Source organism: Periplaneta americana, chromosome 9 (assembly GCF_040183065.1).
Source record: "Periplaneta americana isolate PAMFEO1 chromosome 9, P.americana_PAMFEO1_priV1, whole genome shotgun sequence".
Classification (NCBI taxonomy): domain Eukaryota; kingdom Metazoa; phylum Arthropoda; class Insecta; order Blattodea; family Blattidae; genus Periplaneta; species Periplaneta americana.
The window spans coordinates 68,097,828-68,123,590 of record NC_091125.1 but is presented as its reverse complement, the minus strand read 5'-3'; the positions used below and the strand labels follow the sequence as shown (position 1 = coordinate 68,123,590).

The window sequence follows — 25,763 nt, the reverse complement described above, 5'->3', positions numbered from 1 at the left end:
CAACAGACTCTGTTATTTTAGTTTACATACTTCACTTCCACGTACTGTTGGGATGCCTATGGAGTAGGGCGAAGTTTGTAGTTTCTTGACATCCCCACACATGTTCGAACATTGCACGACACTATCCTGCACCTAAAAATGGTGAGAACCACTGCTCCAGTTCGTTCAAATATACGGTTGTTTATAAAACTATTTTGCTCGTCTTATATGTTTTGCTTCCATTGCTAACAGTTTTATACTCGTATTTTCACATATCTTTATTTTGTAACTTTTGAGAAAGCTATTAAAGCTTGTAATATTCCGTTGTAAATCACTTTTGCTACTTTCAATAAGTATTGATCATTAGCGTAAGGAATAGATGTTATTTCTCTATTTCTTCTAAGAGAAGGGGTTTTAGGATCTGACAAAATAAACAGACTGTCAAAAACATTGATGACTTCTGGACATAAGTATTATATTGTAAAGGTTATTATATGTAGGTATGAAAAATTTCGTTTCATGACACCCTCTATTTTGCGTGAACAGAATTATCTAAAATAGCTGGACAGACACCACGTCTACGTGACGTGTTGTTGTATGTCTACAACACGAACATGTCTGAAGGCGAGTTAAATAACAGAGTTCAACAGTAATTACTCATGTTGGGCACAATATGCACGCTTTCGAAGCATGTGCGCTGGTTTTGATAGCTTGACGTCCAGACAGAGACGGAGACGGAGACTGTTTCCTACTTCGTGGTCTTTCTCATCTGAAACCGACAACAATGGACGACGGATGAGGAAACCTGAGATTTCATTGTGAATTAAGACAAAAGAGAAACGCAGAGACATCTAAATAATCAACTGTAGGGACGCCGACTAAATGGAGTTACATTGAATTTTGTTGTAATCCGAGACCTATCTATGATTTACGTTGTGGGAATGTTTGTCGAAAAGTTCTTTCCAGCGTTGTTATCGGCAGAGTCCGGATTTACGTACAAAATCAAATAGCCTACTCTGTAGGCACAAGAACTTTCTCAACTTACTCTATAATTAATGTAAGATTAGAAATAAGATAATTATGTTTAGGTGAATTGACCTTATTGTCTGTTTTTTGAAGAACATAATGTAAGACATTCTGAGATTTTTCTCTCTGAACCTTCATTTGTTATCGAAGAAGGTTTTATAAATTAAAATCATTGCTCTACAACACAAGACTTCACTGTTACTTAAATATTAACTTCCGCTTTCTTAATAATAAAATGTATTTTTTCAAAAGTATAAATAATGTCAACAAATGTATGAATTTCGTTGAAATAAAAGAATACCCGTCTAGGAACTTATTATGCTTACAAATGCACGTTTCTACATTTCAGTACGTGTAAAATCATGGACCAATGTATAATGCTTAGAGAACGTAACTTTTCCATACATTCCAGAAATATATACATCATAACTATATCATTATTATTTTGAACTGTAGTTATCATGGAACTTCAAAAGCGTTCGTTGAATACCCAATAAAGGTACGTTTTCCTCGGTGAGACTATTGCGATGATCGTTCAACGATGATCGTGCAACGATAATTTAATGTATGAATTTCGTTGAAATAAAAGAATACCCGTCTAAGAACTTATTATGCGAACAAATACACGTTTCTACATTTCAGTACGTGTAAAATCATGGACCAATTTATAATGCTTAGAGAACATAAATTTCCATACATTCCAGAAATATTTATCCATCAGAACTATATCATTATTATTTTGAACTGTAGTTATCATGGAACTTCAAAAGCGTTCGTTGAATACCCAATAAAGGTACGTTTTCCTCGGTGCGACTATTGCGATGATCGTTCAACGATGATCGTGCAACGATAATCGTTGAGCACTATTTCTTTGTATTTTGTATGGAGCTGTTTTCCTCCGAGCGACTGCCGCGACTCTAGAAAATACAAAGAAATAGTGCTCAACGATTATCGTTGCACGATCATCGTTGAACGATCATCGCAATAGTCGCACCGAGGAAAACGTAGGTACCTTAAGATAAAGAAAACTGAAGTAATTTAATGCAATGTATTGACGGGTAAAAGCGTTTTATTCTGTGATTCATGTAGTGATAAATCCAGTTGTAAACTTAGTTGTCCCGGATTCGACTTCAGTAGGAAAACACAAAATATCTATTGTGTGGAAGAAATATGCATCTTGTCTAGTGTTTGCCCTGCGTTATTTCAAGAGGTAGCCTTGCGCCATGTTGACTATGCGGTATGGGAACATTCAGTGTCCATTTAAAATGTTCATAGCAATGGGAACAGATTAGACATATACATACATACATACATACATACATACATACATACATACATACATACATACATACATACATACATGCATACATACATACATGTTCTGTCCATGTGCAGGTCTTTCACTGCAAATCCAGCATTCTTCAGTCTTTCCTATTTTCTGCTTTCCTCTTAGTCTCCGCATATGATCCACATATCTTAATGTTGTCTATCATCGGCTATATTATTCTGTCCCGAATTCTTCTCCGGTTTACCATTCCTTCCATTGCGTCCTTCAGTAGGCAGTTTCTTCTCAGCCAGTAACCCAACCAATTCCTTTTTCTCTTTTTGATCAATTTCAGCATCATTCTTTCTTCACCCACTCTTTTCAACACAGCTTCATTCATTATTATGTCTATTTACTTCACACGCTCCATTCTTCTCCTTATCCATATTTCAAATGCTTCTATCTCTTTCGCTTCATTTCGTCGTAATGTCCATGTTTCTGCACCGTACAATGGCACACTCCATACAAAGGACTTCACTAGTTTCTTCCTTAGTTCTTTTTCCGGAGCTCCGCAGAAGATGTTCCTTTTTCTATTAAGAGCTTCCTTTGCCATTGATATCCTCATTTTGACTTACTGGCTGCAGCTCATGTTATTGCTTATAGTACATCCCAAGTATTTGAAGCTGTTCACTTGCTCTACTGTCTCATTTAGAATTCGCAACTTTTCTTTCTTTATTTTTCTTGCGATAACCATGGTCTTCGTCTTGTTTGCTTTTATCTTCATCCCATACTGTTCACAGCTGTCATTTAGCTCCAGTAGCATATCCCTTAGTAGCGTCTCCTCTTCTGCTAACACAAATCTTATGCACTTTATTCTTTTTCCTCCTACTTTTACCCCTCCCATGTTCTGAAAGCAGTTTTTGACCAAATCATCCAAGTATATGTTGAACAGGGTAGATGATAAAGGGCATCCTTATCGTATTCCTCTTCCTATTTCACTTCCTTCAGACATTTCTTCTTCCTTCCTGACTTTGACTCGTTGTTTCGTATATAGGTTGCTGAACAGCCTCCTATCTTTCCAATCTACGCTTGTTTTCTTCAGGATGCCGATCAGTTTGTTCCAATCCATTCTGTCAAACGCCTTTTCTAAGTCCACAAATACTACATACACTTCTTTATTCTTCTCTAGGTATCTTTTGCTGATTGTTCGTAGTAGTCCAATTGCATCCCTAGTACCTTTTCCTTTTCTGAAGCCAAACTGCTCTTCTTCCAACTGTCTTTCCATCTTAGAATATGAACGTCGATTCAGTATTCGCAGGAGAAACTTCGCCGAGTGCGATATCAGGTTGATAGTTCTGAACTCGTTACATTTCACTTTCGTTATACTTTTAACTGCTAAAATCTACTTCCTTCGTCAATCCTTTTGTCATTGACAATTAGGAAACGAATTAAATTTAATTCCAGGTCCTTCCGTGTTTTGTGCTCTACCTGTATTGTGGCAATTCACTACGCAACAACTTCGCTGTGATTTAGGTATTTTTGCGTATTATAAGTGCACATGTATACTGACGACTCCACTGCCTGGTATGGTCGTTCACGGATGCAGTCACCGAAGTTTTACCACTTTCTATCTATGGAGGCGCTCGTAGCAACCGTGCACGCTCCCGATATCAAACTCTTTCGGGGAAAGTCTTTGTCAGCGTATTCCGAATCTCACCGGACCGGTGGACATCAATGACGTCACGCTGCAACGGAATAGGAACAAAACTGCTGGAAGGTTCAATGGCTATCATGGCGGCTGTACAAGTTGTTATTGTGCTACGCTAGCAAGATTTTGCTAAATTTCCATACTGTCATCTTGCTCAAAGAAAAGAGAGCATAAACAATTTATTTCTTGAATCAGTAATAATATCTGGTCCGTTGAAATGTTCGTTCATAAGTCATTAACATATTTTTCTTAGTTGTGCACATTACAAACAATACAGCAGAACACACTACCATGACACAACAGTGCACGATGTCATTCGTCTGCTAATTCCCGCCTTATTTAAGAACCAGTCAGATTCACTGATGGTGGCTGATGGATACTGCCACCACCTCTGCAAGCTGATGGAACCGGTGCGACACCGGTAGAGCATCAGTGACATCACCGGAACACCGTGATGCCATCAGATTGCTCAGCGCTGAGATTCGGAATACGCTCTGTGCCTACTATTCTTACCCCGCAACACTCCTGTTTCCTCTACCACTTGAGCAATGTAAAATAATATCTACATGAACTTAATAAACAAATGTTAAACAAGGTTCCTTCTTTATCCACCGTCATATCACGCTGAGACACCGGCTTCATGCACTCATTTTTCCTATCCCTCAATGGTAGGTTTACGAGTACAATAGGTTTTCAGGAAGGCTTTTAGATATAACATTTCTAAATTTACTACACTTAATATGCAGAGTGTAAGTTAACTCGTTTTGAATATTGAGTGTATAGGAATGGAACATATTTTCTCAGTACGTATTTGGTGAGAAACATCATCTTTCTGCATAAAAGTACAGTAATGTATTAAGTTCTACTTATCAAAAAAGCAGATGCTGACCATCAGCAGACATCAGTTTATCGGAGTGTCATAAATTCGTTGCACTAATATAAATTAATTTTTCTCTTACATTTCATCACATCGCCGACATTGGCGCCGAAACATGGCGCGTAGCTGTTATATCTGCATTGGCTTGACTCACATGAGCTTAAACAGAATTGTGAAATGTAAAATCCTTAATGCTCAAACTGATTTCATCCAGGATACGTTATTTATTCTTTTCATGAAATAGGTCTATTTCTTCCGGCAAGAAGATGAAATTTTTATCCTTTACAATCTCTCACAGCCTGTGAAACTCGTTAATTAATCTCCTCTATTTCACACAAGTCATTAGTTGTATGATGCTGACTGATTACTAAATTACACGTGAATTGACTAGTCGTACCTCAGCTCGCGACTTCTCACCAAATGGTCTGTGGTTCGAGTCCTAGCATATCGTGCACAGTATTCGAAATAATATTCCGGTTCAATTTCCATCTCAACCAGTACAGATAATGAAAAGTTTTATCTCTTTTCATAACCGGCTTTCGTCAATTCAAATAACGTTAATTGCAGTTTATAAATATACGTTTTCAGAAGGTTGCGAAAAGTTTTTCAGACAATGTCGTATGACATTTGCAAGCGTTTGTTTAACACATGTCGTTAGCAATGCTGACAGATTTCTCAAGCCAGGTGTTGGTTTGCATGAAGACTCTCTGCAATCTGAATATCACTAAGTTTCAAAGCTATTTTCTGAAACTTGAGAAATATATGTAAAGCCAAAAAGCTAAAAGAACTTGTTTATTTAAAAAAGAATTTTAATTGTTGAATCATAAAAATGGAAGCAATTATTTCTTCACGGAATAACTAAATCCCATTCTTCACATATTTCATAGACACTTAGTTCATCTTATTTGCTCAATTTTTCTATGTTGTTGTGTGGTCAACTGTCCGAAGACAGGTCTGAACCTCACAAGTCATACCAAGAAGGCACCAGTTATGAGGAAACTAGGCCAGGAGATAATGGAGTAGGGTGGCCAGTTCCTTTCCCCCTCCAGTGCATACATCACCCACTAGCTACTTATTACACTAGTCAGACTTCAGATGCATACAAACATTTGTTCTTTCTCTTACACATATTATCAAGTGAGATGTACTGCCTGATAATAGACGTACACATATCAGCCAGAACCTCAATCAGAGGATAAATTTTCTATAAATTATATTAATTTTAACTGTTATTTACTTTATAATAATCCTACAGTACTTAGTTCTTACATATAGCCATTAAAGCCCTCTGCATTCTCGCATGTTGTAAAATAGAAGACATTGTAAATGAAAAATGACAGGACAATTTCTCTAAAGCCATCAATCTCGATGACAGCGTTCAATTTCACTTCTAAGTTGAGGGCACTGACATACGAAAGTCATTATCTCATGGAGATATGACGACTAACAGAGACGATGTTTGGAGTGAGAGAGTATTTGCAGGTAAGCCCTTTCATCTCTGAACGTAGTTCTTTCACGTTCCATAAATCTACGACATAGAACCCCCGATTTTGTTTTCCTTATTTACGAAGTCATGTTAAGGATATTATAGAGTGTTTAGAAGCTTTTTAAAGAACCGAGTAATATCAAGTATGCTAAATTGTCCAAAATAATCAGAAGACATTCACAGTGGGCTGTTTATAGTCATATACAGTACACTGTAGAATGAAATATCATCTAAACAAGATTGGGAAAGAGTTGTATTCATATTTATTTTTGTAGACGGTTAAAAGCAGATGAAAACAGTTAAACACGTAATTCAATACGAAGACTTACAACAGCTCGCATTTTAGAATATAATTTGTGTAACTAAGGTCCATTTGTACAGAAGTCTCTGACTATAGGCCTAGGTTATTTTAACTGAACTTTTGTAAATAACTCGAGGTTACTTTCTACATGTAAACTAGGTTTAGTGCGAGGATAACTGATATTTGCAGTAAACTGTGTAGCAACATCGCAAAATATGAATGAAATTTTGTGTAAAGCTAGTTTATTTTCAACCGTTACGACATTGAGAAAGAAAACAATCATCACCACCTCGTGAATATGAGTGTCTATACGAGGAGTATCATGAACATGGGATTCAGAACATGATTTAGTTTTGTTTGTGGTTGTAACTGAGGACGTAACCTTTGTTCAAGTTCTTCCACTACAAATTTTGTTAACCGAAATCTCATTTTAAATTTTTTATTATCGAATTCAATGAACGGATTTCCTCACTTGTAGAAAACACGAGGAGTATAGCGAAAATCAATATCATCTCAGATCAGATATCAGAATAATCAGAAACTTGGAAATAAATATATTATTTTGTAGTGTAACAACCTACAAAAATATTAAAAGTGTGTATAATATCATTTCAACACAATCAGAAATAAAAAATTAACAGTAGTCTGTTTAAAGACAATGAAAATAAACTTCACTCATCATTTTACTCATACTTTTCTCTCCTTTCCTTTCGGAAATATTTTCTGTAAACTTCAATTAATATGATTAACTTGAGAAGATTCGTCAGTTATATTTAACTTAAAGTTAAGACGAAAAACCTTAAAGGTAGTATTTGTAGAACTATAAATTCGCAGTTAAGTATAACTGAAGATTAATTTATGCCTTAATCTGAGGTTAATATTGTTTATGCAAGTAACCCTAAGTGAACTTAAAGTTCCAGTTAAGAGCATAGCCACAGTTCCATTCATCTTAATTTTTAAATGATTAAAGTAAGCAACTCACAATATAAGCTACGTCAAAAGTCGCGGTGTACGTGGTCAGTTATTGACTTATCAATTTAAAATAACATCTAATTTAATCTTACTGCTTTTGTCACCGTTTGAGTCCGATGCGAACACACTAAGGTTTACTTACGCGACATTACTGCCTCGAGTTCTATGAATAGCGATACATCATATTTTATAAAATGTAAAATGTTATATTATCCGTTTCTGTATTCGATCAAGTTATGAAGGATTGTTCTTCACTTTCTAACGAAAGTTAATTTTTGTTTGTTATAGGTTCATGCTGGTGCTCGTGTGCCTCATTTTCAGCGTGCTGTCCACGATCGAGCAGTACTCAGACTTCGCCAACGAGACGCTCTTCTGGATGGTAAGATGCACATCAACACCCTTCCTACCATCCTGACCATTTATATATATAAAAAAAGTGTCTTGATGCGCTTTTTAATTAAGGTCATCTTGACGCGTGCTGCCCTCTCGCGTGACGCTGGCAGATAAATCAATGGCTGCCACGCGTGTTGCATAACACGCAGGGGCCGCCTGCTGCTCTCGCCGCCGGGATTTGCGATGCAGGAATCCGGGTTACATCACGGCAGCCATTTCTGTGACGCACACTAATTGACACGTTCGCATTACTTTTGTCATGCATGTAATGTTTGCTGCCCTCTGAAGCCTGAATAAAATGGGCACGCCACTTCTATCCCCCGGATACGACTGAGTTACAGCCAACTTTACGGCGCTGGCCACGAAATGGAGAAAGTCATGCAATGCACTCACTATTATCTAACAACCTGAAGCACTCGCGATACTCTTCGTTGCCTGCATTATTACAGAACGCCAGAAAATAGCGAGTGTTTAGTCTGCAAAACTCTTGTTCTGCATGCTTCTAAATTTGCCGCTACGTTCATTTCTACATTCCCTAGTCACGGTAGCACGATTCAATTCGACAAGCAGACATTTTTGTGCTTCTTTAGCAACTTTTCGAAAGTTTGTTATATTTGTTTCTGTTATTCTGAAATAAATCTCGTCTTTAACTCAATGAGATGACTTTCCATCAAATGATCTGGGACTCTTATCTTCGGCACGTCTTGTTGAGTCTTTGATCAACATACAAATAGCTTCAAGTGTTTCGATTTCTGTAAAAATAAAAATAATATTTGAGCTTACTTAGGTAATTTTAGGCTATCACGAATTCCTTCCTTATTATTATTATTATTATTATTATTATTATTATTATTATTATTATTATTATTAATATTAAAGAAAAAACACATTGATCCATCGCGAGAAAAATACATACATTCTATCTCAGAATCCATCATTTATATGTTTAAAGGAAAACGCAAACACAATTTCAATGTCAATGTCAAGAAAAGGAATTTGTAGAAAGAAAGGATTTCACATTCGTGTTCGATGGAATTTTTGGTTATGGGGACACTATGGTGAAATAATGATGAAAAATTAAGAAAATCCACTTAAAAATTGATTGTGTAGATAATAATAATAATAATAATAATAATAATAATAATAATAATAATAATAATAACAATAAGGAAGTTCATTTATAAAATAGGCCTACAAATTACTTCGTACCAAAATTTATCACATTAAAAATGTATGATGTTTGAGAAGGGAAGCCAAATCCCTATTCCAATGGTATATTCTTGAACTACACTGCCGTCCTTACTCAAGAACCTACTTTTAGGCATGGAGTACAGGCCATTCTTTATCTCGTGAAACCTACCTGCGCGTGAGAGGAAGCAGAAAGTGGACTGAGAAGTTTCCCTCCCTCGCCACGATTCCACTTGCAGCTAGTTAGCTCACTTACCCCTCATCACAAGGCTCTTACTGTAAGCTACGGCGCACGCATGCATTTGGTTTCACGAGATAACGAAGGACCTATACTAGCCAAAGCAGCGAAATAAAATGGTCTGATAATTTTGTGTTTGCAGGAAATCTGTTTGGTTGTGTTCTTCGGCGTGGAGTACTTAGTTCGACTCTGGTCGGCTGGCTGTCGGTCCAAGTACATGGGTTTCTGCGGACGTCTGAGATTCATCAGAAAACCCATTTGCATAATAGGTAAGTGCAACGTGCCAAGAAATTTCGGCCTTTTGTGAGTAATAGGCTCAAAATTAATTAAGTCGCATATGCTAAATGGTAACATACCGAACCTAGTGACTGAAGGAAAGTGAGATGGCTACCCCTTGAGCCAAATGATTACGTACATTATTACCACATTTTATGTTGCAGAGAAATTTTACATTCTGGATGTCACGAGGATGCATTGTTTCAGTATTTAGAACAACAGGAAGAGGACATGGGGCTGTGATGAGTCAGATTCGTACATTGTTGCGATTTGTGAGACTGCAAAAGAATGTGTGTTGCGGATTTTCATGAACTAGATGGAGGCAATGTTCCAACATTTGGACCCATATAAGTTGACGTGTAATATGGATTCCCCACAGACTGGACATTTTGTAGTTATTTAGGACTATAGAATAATGTTGGCTTCTCATAAACCGGATAGTAAAACTTTCAACATATTTTAACTACAAGAGAATTTAAAATATCTATACATGATGATTCACGAGGATTTACCGTCCCTTACAGAGCTTATTTCCGAAGACATTCTGAGCAAAACATGTCATATAAACATTTCTCCTAATGTCAGTATTTTCAGAATTACACTAATTTGAATTTGTTTGTAAAATACCATTATTCTTGAGTTTTTAAGGGTAAAAGAATATTACAGATACAGAATGAACTATTAAGGAGTGTCATTTCTTTAATTAGCTAGTATTCTGAAGCTAAAAATGTGATGTGAATTCCATAGTTGCTGGTACAGATTTTTTTTCGATTTTGAACTACACAATTACATTTTCTTACGCTCTTACTCATTCAGGAGTGGGCTAGTATATCTTACGTTGTATTAACTTGTATTCATTTCAAACTTACTAGCAATAAAGTAAATCTATACTAATAATAAATCTGTAGCCGAAATTTTTCTGGTAATTTTCGATTTTCCAAAAATAATTGGTCCTAACATATATAATTAACCACCCTGAAACCGAAAATCGCATTTTTGAAATTTTTGTTTGTAGTCTGTCTGTATGTTTGTTACCTTTTCACGCGATAATGGCTGAACCGATTTATATGAAAATTGGGATATAAATTAAGTTCGTTGTAACTTAGATTTTAGGCTATATGGCATTCAAAATACTTTATTTAAAAGGGGGATTATAAGGGGGCCTGAATTAAATAAATCGAAATATCTCGCTTATTATTGATTTTTGTGAAAAATGTTACATAACAAAAGTTTCTTTAAAAATGATTTCCGATAAGTTTTATTCTTTACAAAATTTTGATAGGACTGATATTTAATGAGATAAATGAGTTTTAAAATTAAAATAACGCCATCTAAGACGGTGCAATGAAATAACAAATGACTTCGTCTATAAGGGGCCCTGGACAACAACAATCGAAAAAGGGGCCTTGGACAGCAACAATCGAAAGCTATTAAACTTAGGCTACAGATAACATTTCTGTGTTTGTCTGAAGTAATATCGGAAGCTAAATTAACCGATTTGTATAATTAATTATTTCACCATTGGAAAGTGTAGTTTCTCTAGATGGACATACTGCTATAATGTTATTACAGTAACTTCTTAGTAAATCGAGGACAGGTAAGATTAAAATAGCTTCCTATGCACAGAAAATTTGATAGGCTTTTTTGTACGTTCGTTTTCTGTATTTCTTAAAATAATATTTATGTACACACTCATTTTAATCTCAGAGAATTAACGAACAACGAGAGTGTATTGATTTAGTATGCACTAATAGTACGTTAGCTTAGCAATCCATTATTTTATAATTCAAATTTTAACTATGCTCAATCGAATCGTGTTAAAATACATAAAATAGACTATATATGCAATAAATGCAATGCAAAAAAAAATTGGGTAATGAGCCAAGCAGATTATGTTGCGCTGTTGTAAAAGTTGTTGCTTCTGAGATTCAAGAGCCCCCACAACAAATTAAAAACTTTCTTATCGGAGTACATCCGTTATCAACGCACTTTTTATATAATGTAATGTAATATAATATATAATATAATATAATATATACTAATAATAAATATGTAGCCGAAAATTTTCTGGTAATTTTCGCTTTTCCAAAAATAATTGGTGTTAACATGTATAATTATTCATCCTGAGACTGAAAATCGCTTTTTTGACATTTTTGTTTGTATGTCTGTCTATCTGTCTGGATGTTTGTTACCTTTTCACGCGATAATGGCTGAACGGATTTCGATGAAAATTGAAATATAAATTAAGTTCGTTGTAATTTAGATTTTAGGCTATATGGCATTCAAAATACTTCATTTAACGGGACCTGAATTAAGTCGAAATATATCGCTTATTATTGCTTTTTTTTTGTGAAAAAGTTACATAACAAAAGTTTCTTTAAAAATGATTTCCGATAAGTTTTATTCTATGCAAAATTTGGTAGGTCTCATAGACTTTTAAAATAACAATACAATACGTTTTCACCGCCGCCTCAGATTGTAGCGTTGTTATTCCTGCAGTAATTCCCATAAGTTATTTGAAGGTTTCAGAACCATAGTGGGCCAAGCGCCATTTACTGAAGACGTAGAAAACAAGGGTTAAAATTAAGTTATTACCATAATTCACTGGAACCATATAGCAAGTAATATAAAGTTTACACACTAAAACTAAATGATATGTCAATCTTCATTAAACTATTGCGTGTAATAACAAATAAGAAACATGTTAAAGGAATTGTCATTGCACCAAATGAGTGCTCTCTGGACCAAAATGAACGCAATTTAATTATTTAAATACAATTTCAATTATGTAGCATATTAAACGATTTATCCTTCTAACAAACACGAACGTTCCCTGGATCAAACGTCCTATTTTAATTATGTAATTACTTTATATTTATTTCTAACAGGTGCAGCGGAGCGCACGGGTACGGCTAGTAAATAAATAAATTTATCACAACAATTGTTAGAAATCACGCCACTCTTGTAAATTCTTTAAGACTGTACATTAGAATGCAAAATTAAATTGTAAAGAATTGAGTTCCTAAAGTCGTATGATTTGTAACAATTTTTGGGATATGTGCATAAGAATGATGTAATTTTTAGTTAAAAATTGAAAAATAAAATTTTTACACAGTAATTAACAACACATTTTTAGCTTCATAACACTAGTCAATTAAAGAAATGACACTTCTGAATAGTTCATTCTCTATTTGTAATATTTTTTTATCCTTAAAACTGAAGAAAAAAGTATTTTACTAACAATTTTAAATTAATGTAATTCTGAAAATATTGACATTAGGACAAATGTTTATATGACATTAATGTATACTATATGATGTCATTTTTAGATATTTGCGACATAATAGTTTTGAATGCCATAAACTAGGTAGATAGGATGTTACGGTATTTGCGACTGCAGGTTTTGAGTCCCAATATGCCGCATGGTTACATTTTTTACGGTATTTGCAGGTTCAGAATGATTTTTAGCCCCATTATCTCAAAGTATTACATTTTATGGCATTTAAATGTCCAGCGTCTATCGTCTTCCAATAAAGACCTTACAGCTCCAACGTGGACAAAATAACTTCTACCAGAGCACGGTATGAGTGCGCAGTTATCTCTTCCTCTACGAAAGGCTTCTACATATGCGGCAATAGTCGATATGCTAGGACTTCTCTCCAGCAAGCGTCCTGTAACATTCTAAAGCAGTGATGTCAAGTGATGCCCATAGGAGCAAGCGCGCGCTTTACAGCCCTTAGAGCCTGAGCGCTTTACAGCGGAAAGGAAAGAGACAGACGAAAGCGGTAGTATATGCCGTTTGGTCGAGCTATACAGTATACAGGGTTGGCCAGCACTGATTCAATGGATACAAGGAAGAGAACTTATTAAAACTGTATCTATGTTAATTTTCAGATTTGTCTGAGAAGTATAAGTGCATTATAAGAATGTAAGTTTTAATTTTAATGCTCATTTTTCACAAGTTTGCTTTTTTATTCAAAAGGAATATTTTCTCAACTTTTTTACAGAAAAGTGAAATTTTCATATATTTTGTTTAGTAGCCTTGCAGGTACTAAAACAATGTTTTCGTAAATCTAATATATCGTAAATACGTATTACTGAAGATAGTGTATTAAAATGTTTGAAAATATTCGCATGGAAAATGTTTATAAGGAAATGAATTAACAAAGCAAGTACTGTTACATCACAAACAAAAGATAATATGTGCATAGGTATATGTTGGTAAAACGTCAGCTCTATAGCTTCAGCAGATTTCGAGATAATTTAATATTCTGATAACAGAAAGTTGCGCACCAATATCACCTAAAAGCATAATGCGATAAGAGTTCTATTGTGTAATATTAGGTACAGTTAAAACATATACCTAGGTAACTTTACTTTGTACTATACGTAATATTCTTTTGATTACTTTTATAAGGCTAATGATACCATCAATATCAATTTCAACTTATCATGTCATATTCAGTGTCTTTCTTTGGGATAACACTTTCTTTATGAATGATGTGTTTAATTCACTTAGTACAGTATAGTTGTAGTTATTATGGAATTTGTGTGAATATTCCTTCTTTACTCTTTATTATGTTATTAACATTCAAAACACAACTGCAATATTAGGCTAAGAAATAGGTGTTAGTATTTTGTTTTACAGACAATAAAGAAAATAACAAACAGAAAGAAGCCATATAAAAATAACGACATAAAATGTCACGTTCTGTTTGAAGTTTGTGCACCACTGTTTTCTTAATCCAACAGGCTTCTTATTCCTCCTAGCATATCTAGCGCCTGATGCCCGCGCACTACGTCAAGGTCAGAAAAATGCGCTTGCTTTGACATCACTGTTCTAAAGCCAAAAGCATTCAATTGCGTTTTTTTTTCTTCGTGTAGCTTAAATTGTTATTAAGTACCTTTGTTCATATTTACTGAACATTCTGTAAGAGCTGTTATAACTTATTTCATGTAAGAAAACAGTCAATGTAGACCAATATACAATATAGCTAATTAATTTATTCAACAAATGTTGCTTTGTAATATACACTGTGGCCCGTAGAATCACTACCACAAAGAAATATAAATATCTCGTCACTCAGTGAATTTAGAAATATGTTTCTCGTCTTGTCTTATGTAGAAACTCTCCAAATTTGGTAACAATGAAAATTATGACTAGTGCGCATGCGCGGGGTATGACAACCCACAGAGTTAAAATGGCAGAAAGTGAAGTGTTGTTATTGGTTAGCCGAATTGAAGTTCCCAATTGCAGTGCAAAGACGATTTAGGCAGGAAAATGGTGCAAATGCTCCATAGGGTCATACCATTATGAAATGGTATTATCAGCTGTTGGAAACAGACTCTGTGTTAAATAAGAAGGGAAGCGGCAAAAAACCAGTGTCCGCAGCTAAAACTGAAGATGTTAGGCAAGCATTTCAGCGCAGCCCAAGGAAATCAATTCGACGGGCCAGTACAGAGCTGGGTATTCCGACATGGATTGTTCACAACATAAAAGATTGCGACTTAGAGCATATAAAATCCATCTTGTGCAAAAGCTGCAGCTTGGGCTTCCGTCACACCTGTAATGCTGCGGAACACATGGAGGGAGATAGAATACCGTCTTGATATTGTTGGGCCACCAAAGGCGCACATGTGGAGATCTACTGAAACTTGGTGAGTTTTTCTAACATAAAATCTAAGTCCGGTTATTCTGCCACTATTAGTTTAGGAGATATTCAGGTTTCTTTGTGGTAGTGATTCTGCGGGACACACTGTATTATAAACTTCTAAACTTGGTTTACAGCTTGTTGCCATTACTTTTGGAATGCTCTAGTATTCCATTCTTAGGATTGTGTGGTGTGTTACAGACCTGATAGTGGTGGTGGCTTCCATTGTGGTGCTCTCGGTGGGTTCCAACGGGCAAGTGTTTGCAACGTCGGCCATCAGGGGGATCCGCTTCCTGCAAATTCTGCGTATGCTTCATGTGGACCGACAAGGAGGAACGTGGCGCCTCCTGGGCTCTGTCGTGTTCATCCATAGACAGGTACAATGCAATTGAGGAATTAATATCTCCGTAATATTTGAGCTCCTTGGAGAAACTAAGTTATAGTCAAAATGTAGACGTGAATAATTTTCCCCTTCCAAACATTCCATTGCTACTCGTTTTCATTACGAAGTTGACTGGATAGGCTACGTGGCGTGGCAAAAGTCTGACTCAGATAAAAAGCAGCATATAAAACTCCGTTTTACCAGGATTAAGAAAATCTCGATTTCGTTATATCTTAGTTTTGCAATATGTATTTAATTTATTAAAAAGCAAGGTAATTCTGGATGAAAATAATCTGATCTAACGTATCAAGAGATCGTGTGCACACAAAACTAAAGGGATCACCCATTTCCAGCATACTAGTAGAAATATTCATACACAATGTAGAACAGACATATATACTAAACAAAGACAACAACAAACATGCAGACATCATCATATATTGGCACAGATACGTAGATGACATTCTAATACTATACAAAGGAAACAAAAGACAGATCCAAAACCTGCATCAACACATAAACAAAATACATCCAAAGCTACACAACACATTTGAAATTGAAAACAACAAATCCATAAATTTTCTAGACGTCACAATAACAAAAATCGACAACAAACACACATTCAAAATCTACAGAAAAACCAACAACAACAACAACAACACGCATACACAACACATCCAATCACCCAACACAACACAAACAAGCTGCATTCCGAACAATGGTACACAGACTACTCAACATACCAATGAGTCAACAAGACTACAAAGAAGAACTAAACACAATCAAATACATAGCACAAGAAAACGGATACAACCCTAACATAATAGACAACATAATAAGAAAGACATACATAATCACAAAAAGCATAAGAATACAACACAAACACAAGAACACAAAAAATACATCACACTAACATACGAAAACAAAAACACATCAGATTGCAACCTCATTCAAGAAATTAAATTACAACATCGCATACAGAACAAATAATACTCTACAAAAGCATCGCAACATACAAACAACACAAACAAATAAATATAACCACACAGGAGTCTACAAACTCAAATGCAACACCTGCAACAACTTCTACAGACAGATCATTTCAAACACGTTACAAAGAACACGTCACAGTCATAACAAAACTACAAAACACTTCCACATAATTATGCAGAACACATCACAAATGCTAACCACACCTACAGAGGCATAAATACAGACATGAAAATTATACATACTCAACCAAAAAGCCAAAAACTAAACACACTAGAACAATACGAAATATATAGACACACAAAAACACATCCTAATGAAATTCTCAACACACAACTCAATTTCAGAACACACAAACACACACGCACACTTTGACTCCACATCACACTACACAAACACATCCCTACAAGAAACACAAACAACATGCGCCAAGACCAACATCAACCAGTTCTGAAGATGGCCCATAACAGGCTGAAACATGTTAACCAAGTGCGGTAAAATTTAACACGAGAAAGACATAAAACACATATTCTGTGTGACATAGTGTTAAAAGTTGTGTAATCAAGATGTATACTAAAGAAGTGTTAACTTATACAGGAATAAGAATAGGGTAAAAAGATCAATCATAGAACTTATTCTCATGAAGGACTACCTAATCATATGATATTTATTAAGTAAAGAAATTCATTCAGAACTGGGAAACAGTTAGGTTCTTGTGTAAAATAGAATCCTAGTTCAATAGAACAAACCTAACATAACATTACATACCAAAATTTATTATTTCACAGTTTTGTCAATATACAGAGGAGTGATATGATCTTTATCCATCATCAGGCTTTGTGCAGCTGCCGGCGAATGAGACATAATTATTTTATTACCATAGATTGACTAAGTCACGCCTGAGTTCATTTAACTTAACATCAATATTCCACTCTTTTTTTCTTCTTCTACCGCTTCTAAATGGTTTCAGTTTAACCTACGATATGAAATTGAGCGCTAGTTCTAATCCTTACGAGGGAAGAAATTTTTTCATGAGATTTCGGCCAGTATATGGGACCGGTGGCCATCCTGCATCGTAATGAATTTGGGGAGCGACGGTATGTAACGAAATTCGGTTTTGCGAACTAGCTATAACGGCTGCGTACTAGTTAGATAATCGTTCGCCTCTACAGAAACATATGGGCGTGAGGCCAACAGTCGACTGGTTGGTCATGGCTCTCGATGGGCTGTCGCTCCGAGGACTATTATTATTATTATTATTATTATTATTATTATTATTATTATTATTGTTGTTGTTGTTGTTGTTGTTGTTGTTATTATTATTAACTGAAATTATCATTATAACATGTTCATATTCAATCATGTTTCCATTGCACGAACAACATAAAGAGACGCTCTGTTATTGCTAAATCGGTGGATGGATCATGAATGAGTGAAATAGAAGAAAATTGAAACTGAACAGTAGCCTATGTCCGCCCTCGGTGGTCTGCTGGTTATTATGGTGACCATTGGATCAGAATTACACGATATGGGAATGGATTTTCATGGGACGATAAAAAGAAACCATAGCGTGATTTTCTTCGGAAAGAAAGTGAACTATCAGTACAATATTGTACAACACTATGTAGATTTAGGGGGCGAAAAATAAATTCTGATCACGAAAAAACAACTAACCTTCGGTTCCATGAATTACCAACTTCTCCCCCTTACAGACTTATGCCTCTGCGGGTTAACGGTTCAGTCGATATTTAAAATGTCTGTGTAAAACGTCTCTGGGATAGAAAAGATCTCGAGCAGAGGAGAAAGAATATATAAAAATAGAGGGCAACATATTTTTTCAAGTGACATTTCATTTAGATTTTTTTTAAGGGTTTTGCAATATTCTCTAGTCTCGCAATCTCTAAAATATAGAGTGTCTAATTTGAATGCAAGAAGTGTTATTTATTTGTTTCAACACCATGGTTACATAAAACGAACCATAACTTTCATCATGACACAATAATTCTACTCATACACTTCAATAGCTTCACTAAATAATAACAATAATATTAATAATACCAATTCTTGTACATGGTGTTTGTTTGCATGAATAGAAATCGGGTGTAACTTTGTACACAGCAGCTATTTGAACGAAGAAGAACGTAACCCAATGTAATGCATAAGGGGTTTGGACTGCGTATTACCAACTCCAAGTAGTCCACAAGACAACTTTCCCGAGCAAAAGCTTATATCGCATCACGATATTCAAACCCATGATTTGGTGAGTTCAGTAATGTGTGAATTGGGTTTTGAACTCAACTCCTTGACACTCTTTCCGTCGAGGTTAGACTTCGACAGCCATTAGTAGTGAATATAATAATGAAAAAAACACCTCGTTATGTAATTGTATATATTAGAATTTTCCTTACCGTTTCAAAATTACCTATGTACAATACAGTTAAATAATCCATGGCACTACAGCCCTTGAAGGACCCAGACCGAACAGCCGGCTGCTGGCCTCACGTTCACATACCGAAGCAGAGGTGGACGATCATCCAACCAGAATGGAGGTATCGTGTGGTCAGCACTTTGATCCCCCCAGCCGTTATAGCTGGCTTTCGCAACCGGATTTCGATACCTATCGTAGCTTCCCAAGTGCATTACGATGCTGGGTGAGCACCGGTCCCATACACTGGCCGAAATTTCATGAGAAAATTTCTTTCCCCATGAGGACTCGAACCAGCGACAATACAGTTACTCCCGATAATTCGCGTGCGGTTAAATCGCTTTGCGGGTAATTCGTGATCTTGTATTTGTGGGGGGGGGGACAAATTAACGTCATTTTCTTTTTTTCTCGATTTGCGCTCTCTTCCTCCCTCTAAAGAAATTTGCGATCTAAAATTAGAAAAAATGAACAGTCCTCTAAGAAACAAAAAGAATGACAGATTATTTTTGTTAATATAGTAGTAATTATTTTTTTAGTTTCATTCTACAATTTATCAATTAATACAGAAACAATTATCTATTATTTCACATTAAAAAATTATAATTCCACTAATATTTTCGATTTTTTTTAAATCATCTTCAGGTGGAAAGACCTAAATTAACAAATTGAGCATAGATGAAATACAAGAAGAGACATATCATCGGTTTCTTGGTAAAAGTGACCAAGTCACATTCCAATGCTTCCAAGTATTATGAAAGTTTAAGACATAATGTTATATTAAAAACTAATAATATAGCACATTTACCTTCAAAATAACTTACTACAAACATCCAAAGAAGTACAGTGATCTTTGCATAGATCATTAAACCTTTAAATGACTTTTTCCAACAATTTTGCATTTTGGACTTGGTCACTTTTACCAAGAAACCGACGATATGTGCTTATTATAAACTAAGTTAAAAACATGTATAAAAACAATGTGAAATTATTATATAAGGTGTGGTTCATAGTCATTTTAACATGTAATAAAACATTTGTAAAGTTTATAGACTAATTGTCTTTTAAAGATGATCATACTATTTGAATATTTTTATGTTACATAACCAGATTCAATCGTAAAATGCATATATTGACAATCGAAAGTTTAAAATTTAAAGTTAAACCTATGAGTGATATCATGTTCAGAAGGGAGGTCTTTAAAAGAATGCAAGTATTGGCATTCTGTATGTCTGTTAATCAGCCACTCGTATCGATGAGATGTATACGCTCTCATTCATTGTAATGTTTTGGCGAGGAGCCTAATAATTATTCTACTTTTTTTTCAAAATATTTATTCTTGATGAACAGGAGAGCAATGTTGTCACAAATTATTAGTAAAGTATTTTATTTGGCCTTCTTACTCGATCATTTTTTGTGATTTTCTTAAATATTCAGTCTTTCTGTTCATGGTTCATCTCATAGGTTGTCATTGCCTTCAGAAAATCATTTCTCTTTTATGACCCTTTCTTTGGTCGTAGGTATTCAGTTAGTTTCTCAGTCACTCCTATCCTTGGATAATGAGCTTGAAGTAATGTGGATTCCGAACCACGTTAAGATTTCTAGTAACGAAATTGAGGATCCGGATCCAAAGATGCTGCCCTCAGTGGTATTCTTTTATTCAAAACTATCCTAATTGTTTATTTATTACTGTTTATTTCAAATTTAAAATTTATTTTTATTTTTTATTTATTTATTTATTTATTTATTTATTATTTTGCTAATAATCGTAACATAAAATATAATATATACAGAAAAACTTAAGCTCGCCCCTGAAAGAGCAGAACTCGTGCTCAGGGGCGGATTCCTGAATTGAAATTAATAATTATACAATACAATTTGTCTTATGTCTACTATGCAATTATAGTATATAAATTTAAATTTACAATTTTAAATGTTTATAAAATCCATACATAACTTTTTAAATTTAATACTAGAACTATTAGAATTGACAAGATTAGGATATTTAAATATAAATTTGTTATATATTCTTGGAACTAAATTACTACTATGATTAAATACTGTAACAGTGTTGCATTTTGGTTCAAACAATCTTAAAGAATTCATACCTTTTGTTTCATAACTATGAGAATACAATTCAAAATTATTTCGATTTTTATGTATGAATTTTATTAATACAATATAATAAATTTGTCTTACGTTAAGTACATTAAAGTCTAGAAACAAATTTTGAGATGGAAAATCAATAGGTTTATGAAGACATATTTTAATTATTTTCTTCTGTAATAAATAAAGTGGATTAAAATTGGATTTAAATGAGCTACCCCATCCTATAATTCCATATATAATTACCGATTGAAATAAAGTTAAATATATTGTACGTAATAAACTTATTAGCAAGTAATTCCTCAATAAAACAAAATAATATACTATTTTACGTAATTTATTACAAAGGTAATTAATGTGTTGGTTCCATTTTAAATGATTATCGAAAATTATGCCTAAATACTTAACTTAGAGGACTCTTTAATAATCGGACATTTACACTGTATAAGACAACAATCAGAATTATGTAATTTAATACTTAATGTAGATGTAGGAGGTTTGTTACATTTTTTCAGACAATGAGAATGGAATAATTATGGTTTTATTTTCGTTGATAGAAAGATAATTTATGTCAAACCATTTTTTTTGTTAATTTAAGTCCATTATTTGAATTATTACCAGGTTTTTCCACCAAAAAGTAAAACTGTATCATCTGCATAAGAATAGTGAACACCATTGTATTGTTGTAAGTCAATTTTTAATAAGTCATTAATATATATTAAAAATAGAATAGGGCCTAGAACTGTGCCTTGGGGAACATCTATATTAATAATTAAAGGTTCACTTGAATAATTGTCAATTTTCGTTATTTGAATTCTGTCGTTAAGATACTATTTTATTAAGTTTAAAGCATTACCTTTGATTCCTAATAAGTCTAATTTCTCAATTAAGATATCATGTTTCACTGTATCAAATGCTTTTCTTATGTCCAGGAAAATACCAATACATTTGTTACCTTGATCAAATTCTCTAACAATTTTTTTACTAACTTTATATATTGCATTATCTGTACTGAATTTTTTTCGAAAACCAAATTGATTATCACTTAGTATATTATGTTTATCAAGATAATCCATTAATCGAACTTTAATACATTTTTCTAGTAATTTTGAAATACATGAAAGTAATGATATTGGTCTATAATTGTTCATATTTCATTTGTCTCCTGTTTTAAAAATATGTTTCTCAATTGCATTTTTAAATTTATTTGGGAATTTGCCATTTAAAAAACATAAATTAAAAATATGAGTTATAGGTTTGGCAATATAATTTATAACCATCTTAAGTATTTTAGCACTTATGTTATCAGGACCGGGCGATACATTATTTTTTAAAGTTTTGGCTATATTGATTATTTCGTCATCTGTTACGGGGTAAAGATACATACAAACATTTACTGAAGTTAAATTGCTAAGAAAAATGCATCGGAACATGCTATAATATGGTCAAGTACAAAATTATAATATAATACATAACAAAACATAATACAATACAGAATAATACATCAGACTACAGAATATAATTACAACAATAGAAATAGAAATAAAATAATACAATCAATATAAAAAGAGGATACAATAATATTAACAAAATTTCAGGACCGAATGAGCAGCGCTCGTATTCGGGTGCAGTACAGATATATTATTAATATAAGAGGAATATAGAAAATAAAATAAAATAGGAACTAAAATTAAAATTACAGCTACAATGAAATTATATAGGTAACGATATTCTCGTAAGAGATAGCAAGGTGTAATGCAATACGCAAGGGGTGGAAGAACAACAGTGACAACGGAAAAAAGAATGTTCTGCAGAAGGAGAAATTAAATTGCACACTATAAAGAATACTGTCCGACAATGGGATACGCTTATAAGAACTTCACGACACGAAAAGAGAACACTCGTCAAAATGAAGACTGGCCATTGTCGTCTTATCACACGATTATCTTCCCAGTGGTGATCCTTCACCTGAGTGCTATGTGTGTCATGTTCCAGTCGCAGTGGAACATATTTTATTACATTGTTGTAAATATTATGTTGCTTGGCGTCGACATGCAATATGACCGACGTTACATGACGCTCTTGGGAATAAATTTAATTGTGTGAGCTCTGTTTTAATATAGGATGTTCGAATGAAAGGTACCTAAAATAAAAAAGTAAAACTCCTGTAGTCCTCAGTTTGTCGTCTCAGAACCGGATTTTATAAGTGTTGGAGGTTCACGCCCCCATTGCGTTCTAAAAGTACGCTGAATAACCAAAGGCTTTATTTAAATCTGCTAGCATAATACGCATATAATATTCCAGTCCAGTGTCGAAATTACCTATTTACTGATCTCGGTCAAGGTCACCAGCTGACGCATGCGTTTGAGTGATGTATGGATGAAACTTACAGAGATTTGTTTTATAATTATGCAAACCAGAAGTGTCTCTAACATAATATTACACTTTTCGAGATAGCCTATGTATTTTTATTTTAGATACTTGATATCCGTATATCCAGTACTTTAGAAAGCACAGATCTAGGTAAAGTGATGTGAGATTTAGTTTAAAATCTGTTCTTTTTAACCGTCTTCCAGATCCTGAGAAGTTTGTGATATAATTTCTAAACAGTTCAAAGGTAAACTAAAATACTTCCCGGTACTACCGGTATTTTCAAATATACAGATTTGAATTTTATGATAAGAACTGTCGTATAATCAAAATGTTCGCTTCAAAACGAGTTCTTCGAAGAACGTAGCCTATCTCTTGTGCAAGATGACACACAGCACTCTCATTGAACCGATTATATCACAACATAGGAAGATTATGACGTCACTAAATAAAGATTGTGTATATAGAAACTTGCGTCTTTTCCGCAAAAAAATAAATCAATCAAATTTTTTAGATATGTTCATAGCTCTTCGGTTCTTAACTAACAAACACATAATTTTCTCTGCACTGAAACCTATCAGTTCTCCATTGCTGTGAAGTAACGGTCAGTATGTCTGACCGTGATACGAGCGGGCCCGGTTTCAAATTCTGGTTGGGAGAAGTTACATTGCTGAGGTTCTTTCCGAGGTTTCACTTCAAGCAATTGAAACAGAATTGCTAAGTAACTTTCGGCGTTCTACCTCGCCATCATAATTACGCTTCTCCTCTTTATCATAATCATCATCATCTCAGTTTCTTTCCCATATTTCGGGCCACTACCGAACTTGGACCCCTTGTATATATGGTAATTAGTTGCTGGTGGTAGTGCTATGTACCGGGGGATCTCCCCTGTTCTCATTGTAGCTCCTGAAACCGGGGTTGAGGGATCGCGGTGATGCCTAGGATTCTTTAGGCTATAAGGAGTTGGGAGGTGGTCCGCAGGAAAATCTGTAGCGCGGAGGGTCTTAGGGCATGCACACCATTCCATTCCGGGTAGTGCACTGGGTCCACCCAAGCCGCCTATGTGTGAAGGCAGTCCCTATCCCGCTAATAGACACATAGAAACCTATCAGTTGAGCAGAAAGGAGAGGTAGAAAGTATACCCAGCCAGCAGCCACGGATACACAATAGGGTAAGAGATGCTAACTCGAGGGTGGACTGTGCTGATGACCGCTGTTTTAAAAAGTTTGTTCGAGAGTTAGGATAGGGTGAAAATTGTTACATTGAAATACAGATAATCGTGTATGCGTTTTAATTCATTACAGGAGTTGATCACGACGCTGTACATCGGGTTCCTGGGGCTCATCTTCAGCAGCTACTTCGTGTACCTGGCGGAGAAGGACGACAACGGAAAGACTGACTTCTCCAGCTACGCCGACGCCCTCTGGTGGGGAGTTGTAAGTATCTGCCACTCATCTTCATTCTGACTGCCCAACTTTCACAATCGTACGGTCCATTTTTATCAAATATCCAATGTTATTAGCTATGGAATTGAAAACAGAACTACACGAGGTTGATATGAAAATAGATCAACCTCAACATAAATGACTTCCAAATAGTAAGGAAGTGTACAGAAATTGCAAGTCCTTCAAATGAAGGACAATAAAAAAAACTTCCCGGATTTCTCCTCTCCTCTCAGCAGCTCAGGAGTAAGGAACTGGTATCTTGACTCGATGCTGTGGTCTGGCGTAGGATCGTAACTTAGTTGAATTTTTTCTGAGGTAAATTTTAAGTAATCCATGGCTGATTTTCGGATTTATCTACCAAAATACTATTCGTTATCACGAATTTCACCAACACTAGATAGGGCAGTGGATACTGCGTCATTAAATTAACGATTAAAATAAATAAAAAGAAAGCAGCATATGAACAATGTGAAAAGGAAGGAATAAAAAAATGAAGTAATCGCACAGTCTATTATATACAGTCACGAAGCTTAAGTTGTTGAGGATACTAGGAACAATAGACTGTGCCGGCACTATTTCGCATTGTCTGTTATGAGGCGATAGTAGCGATCCTAGCATATTCCCTACGTATTGAGCTTCGTGGCTGTATATATTAGACTGTGGTAATAGCGAGATTTTCCGTAGAACGT

The 25,763-nt window shown here is 34.8% G+C and overlaps 1 protein-coding gene across 5 annotated transcripts in view; it reads left to right on the top strand.

Annotated features, from left to right (window-relative positions):
• The window catches only part of LOC138706053 (potassium voltage-gated channel subfamily KQT member 1-like), a 901,236-nt gene that overhangs the window by 808,807 nt on the left and 66,666 nt on the right, over positions 1–25,763 (top strand). For all 5 annotated transcript variants that reach the window (XM_069834959.1, XM_069834960.1, XM_069834957.1 and 2 more), the window contains 4 exons: positions 7,902–7,992; positions 9,575–9,701; positions 15,561–15,736; positions 24,934–25,065. In XM_069834959.1, the coding sequence (XP_069691060.1) occupies positions 7,902–7,992; positions 9,575–9,701; positions 15,561–15,736; positions 24,934–25,065 (526 nt within the window). The remainder of the gene's footprint in view (positions 1–7,901; positions 7,993–9,574; positions 9,702–15,560; positions 15,737–24,933; positions 25,066–25,763) is intronic.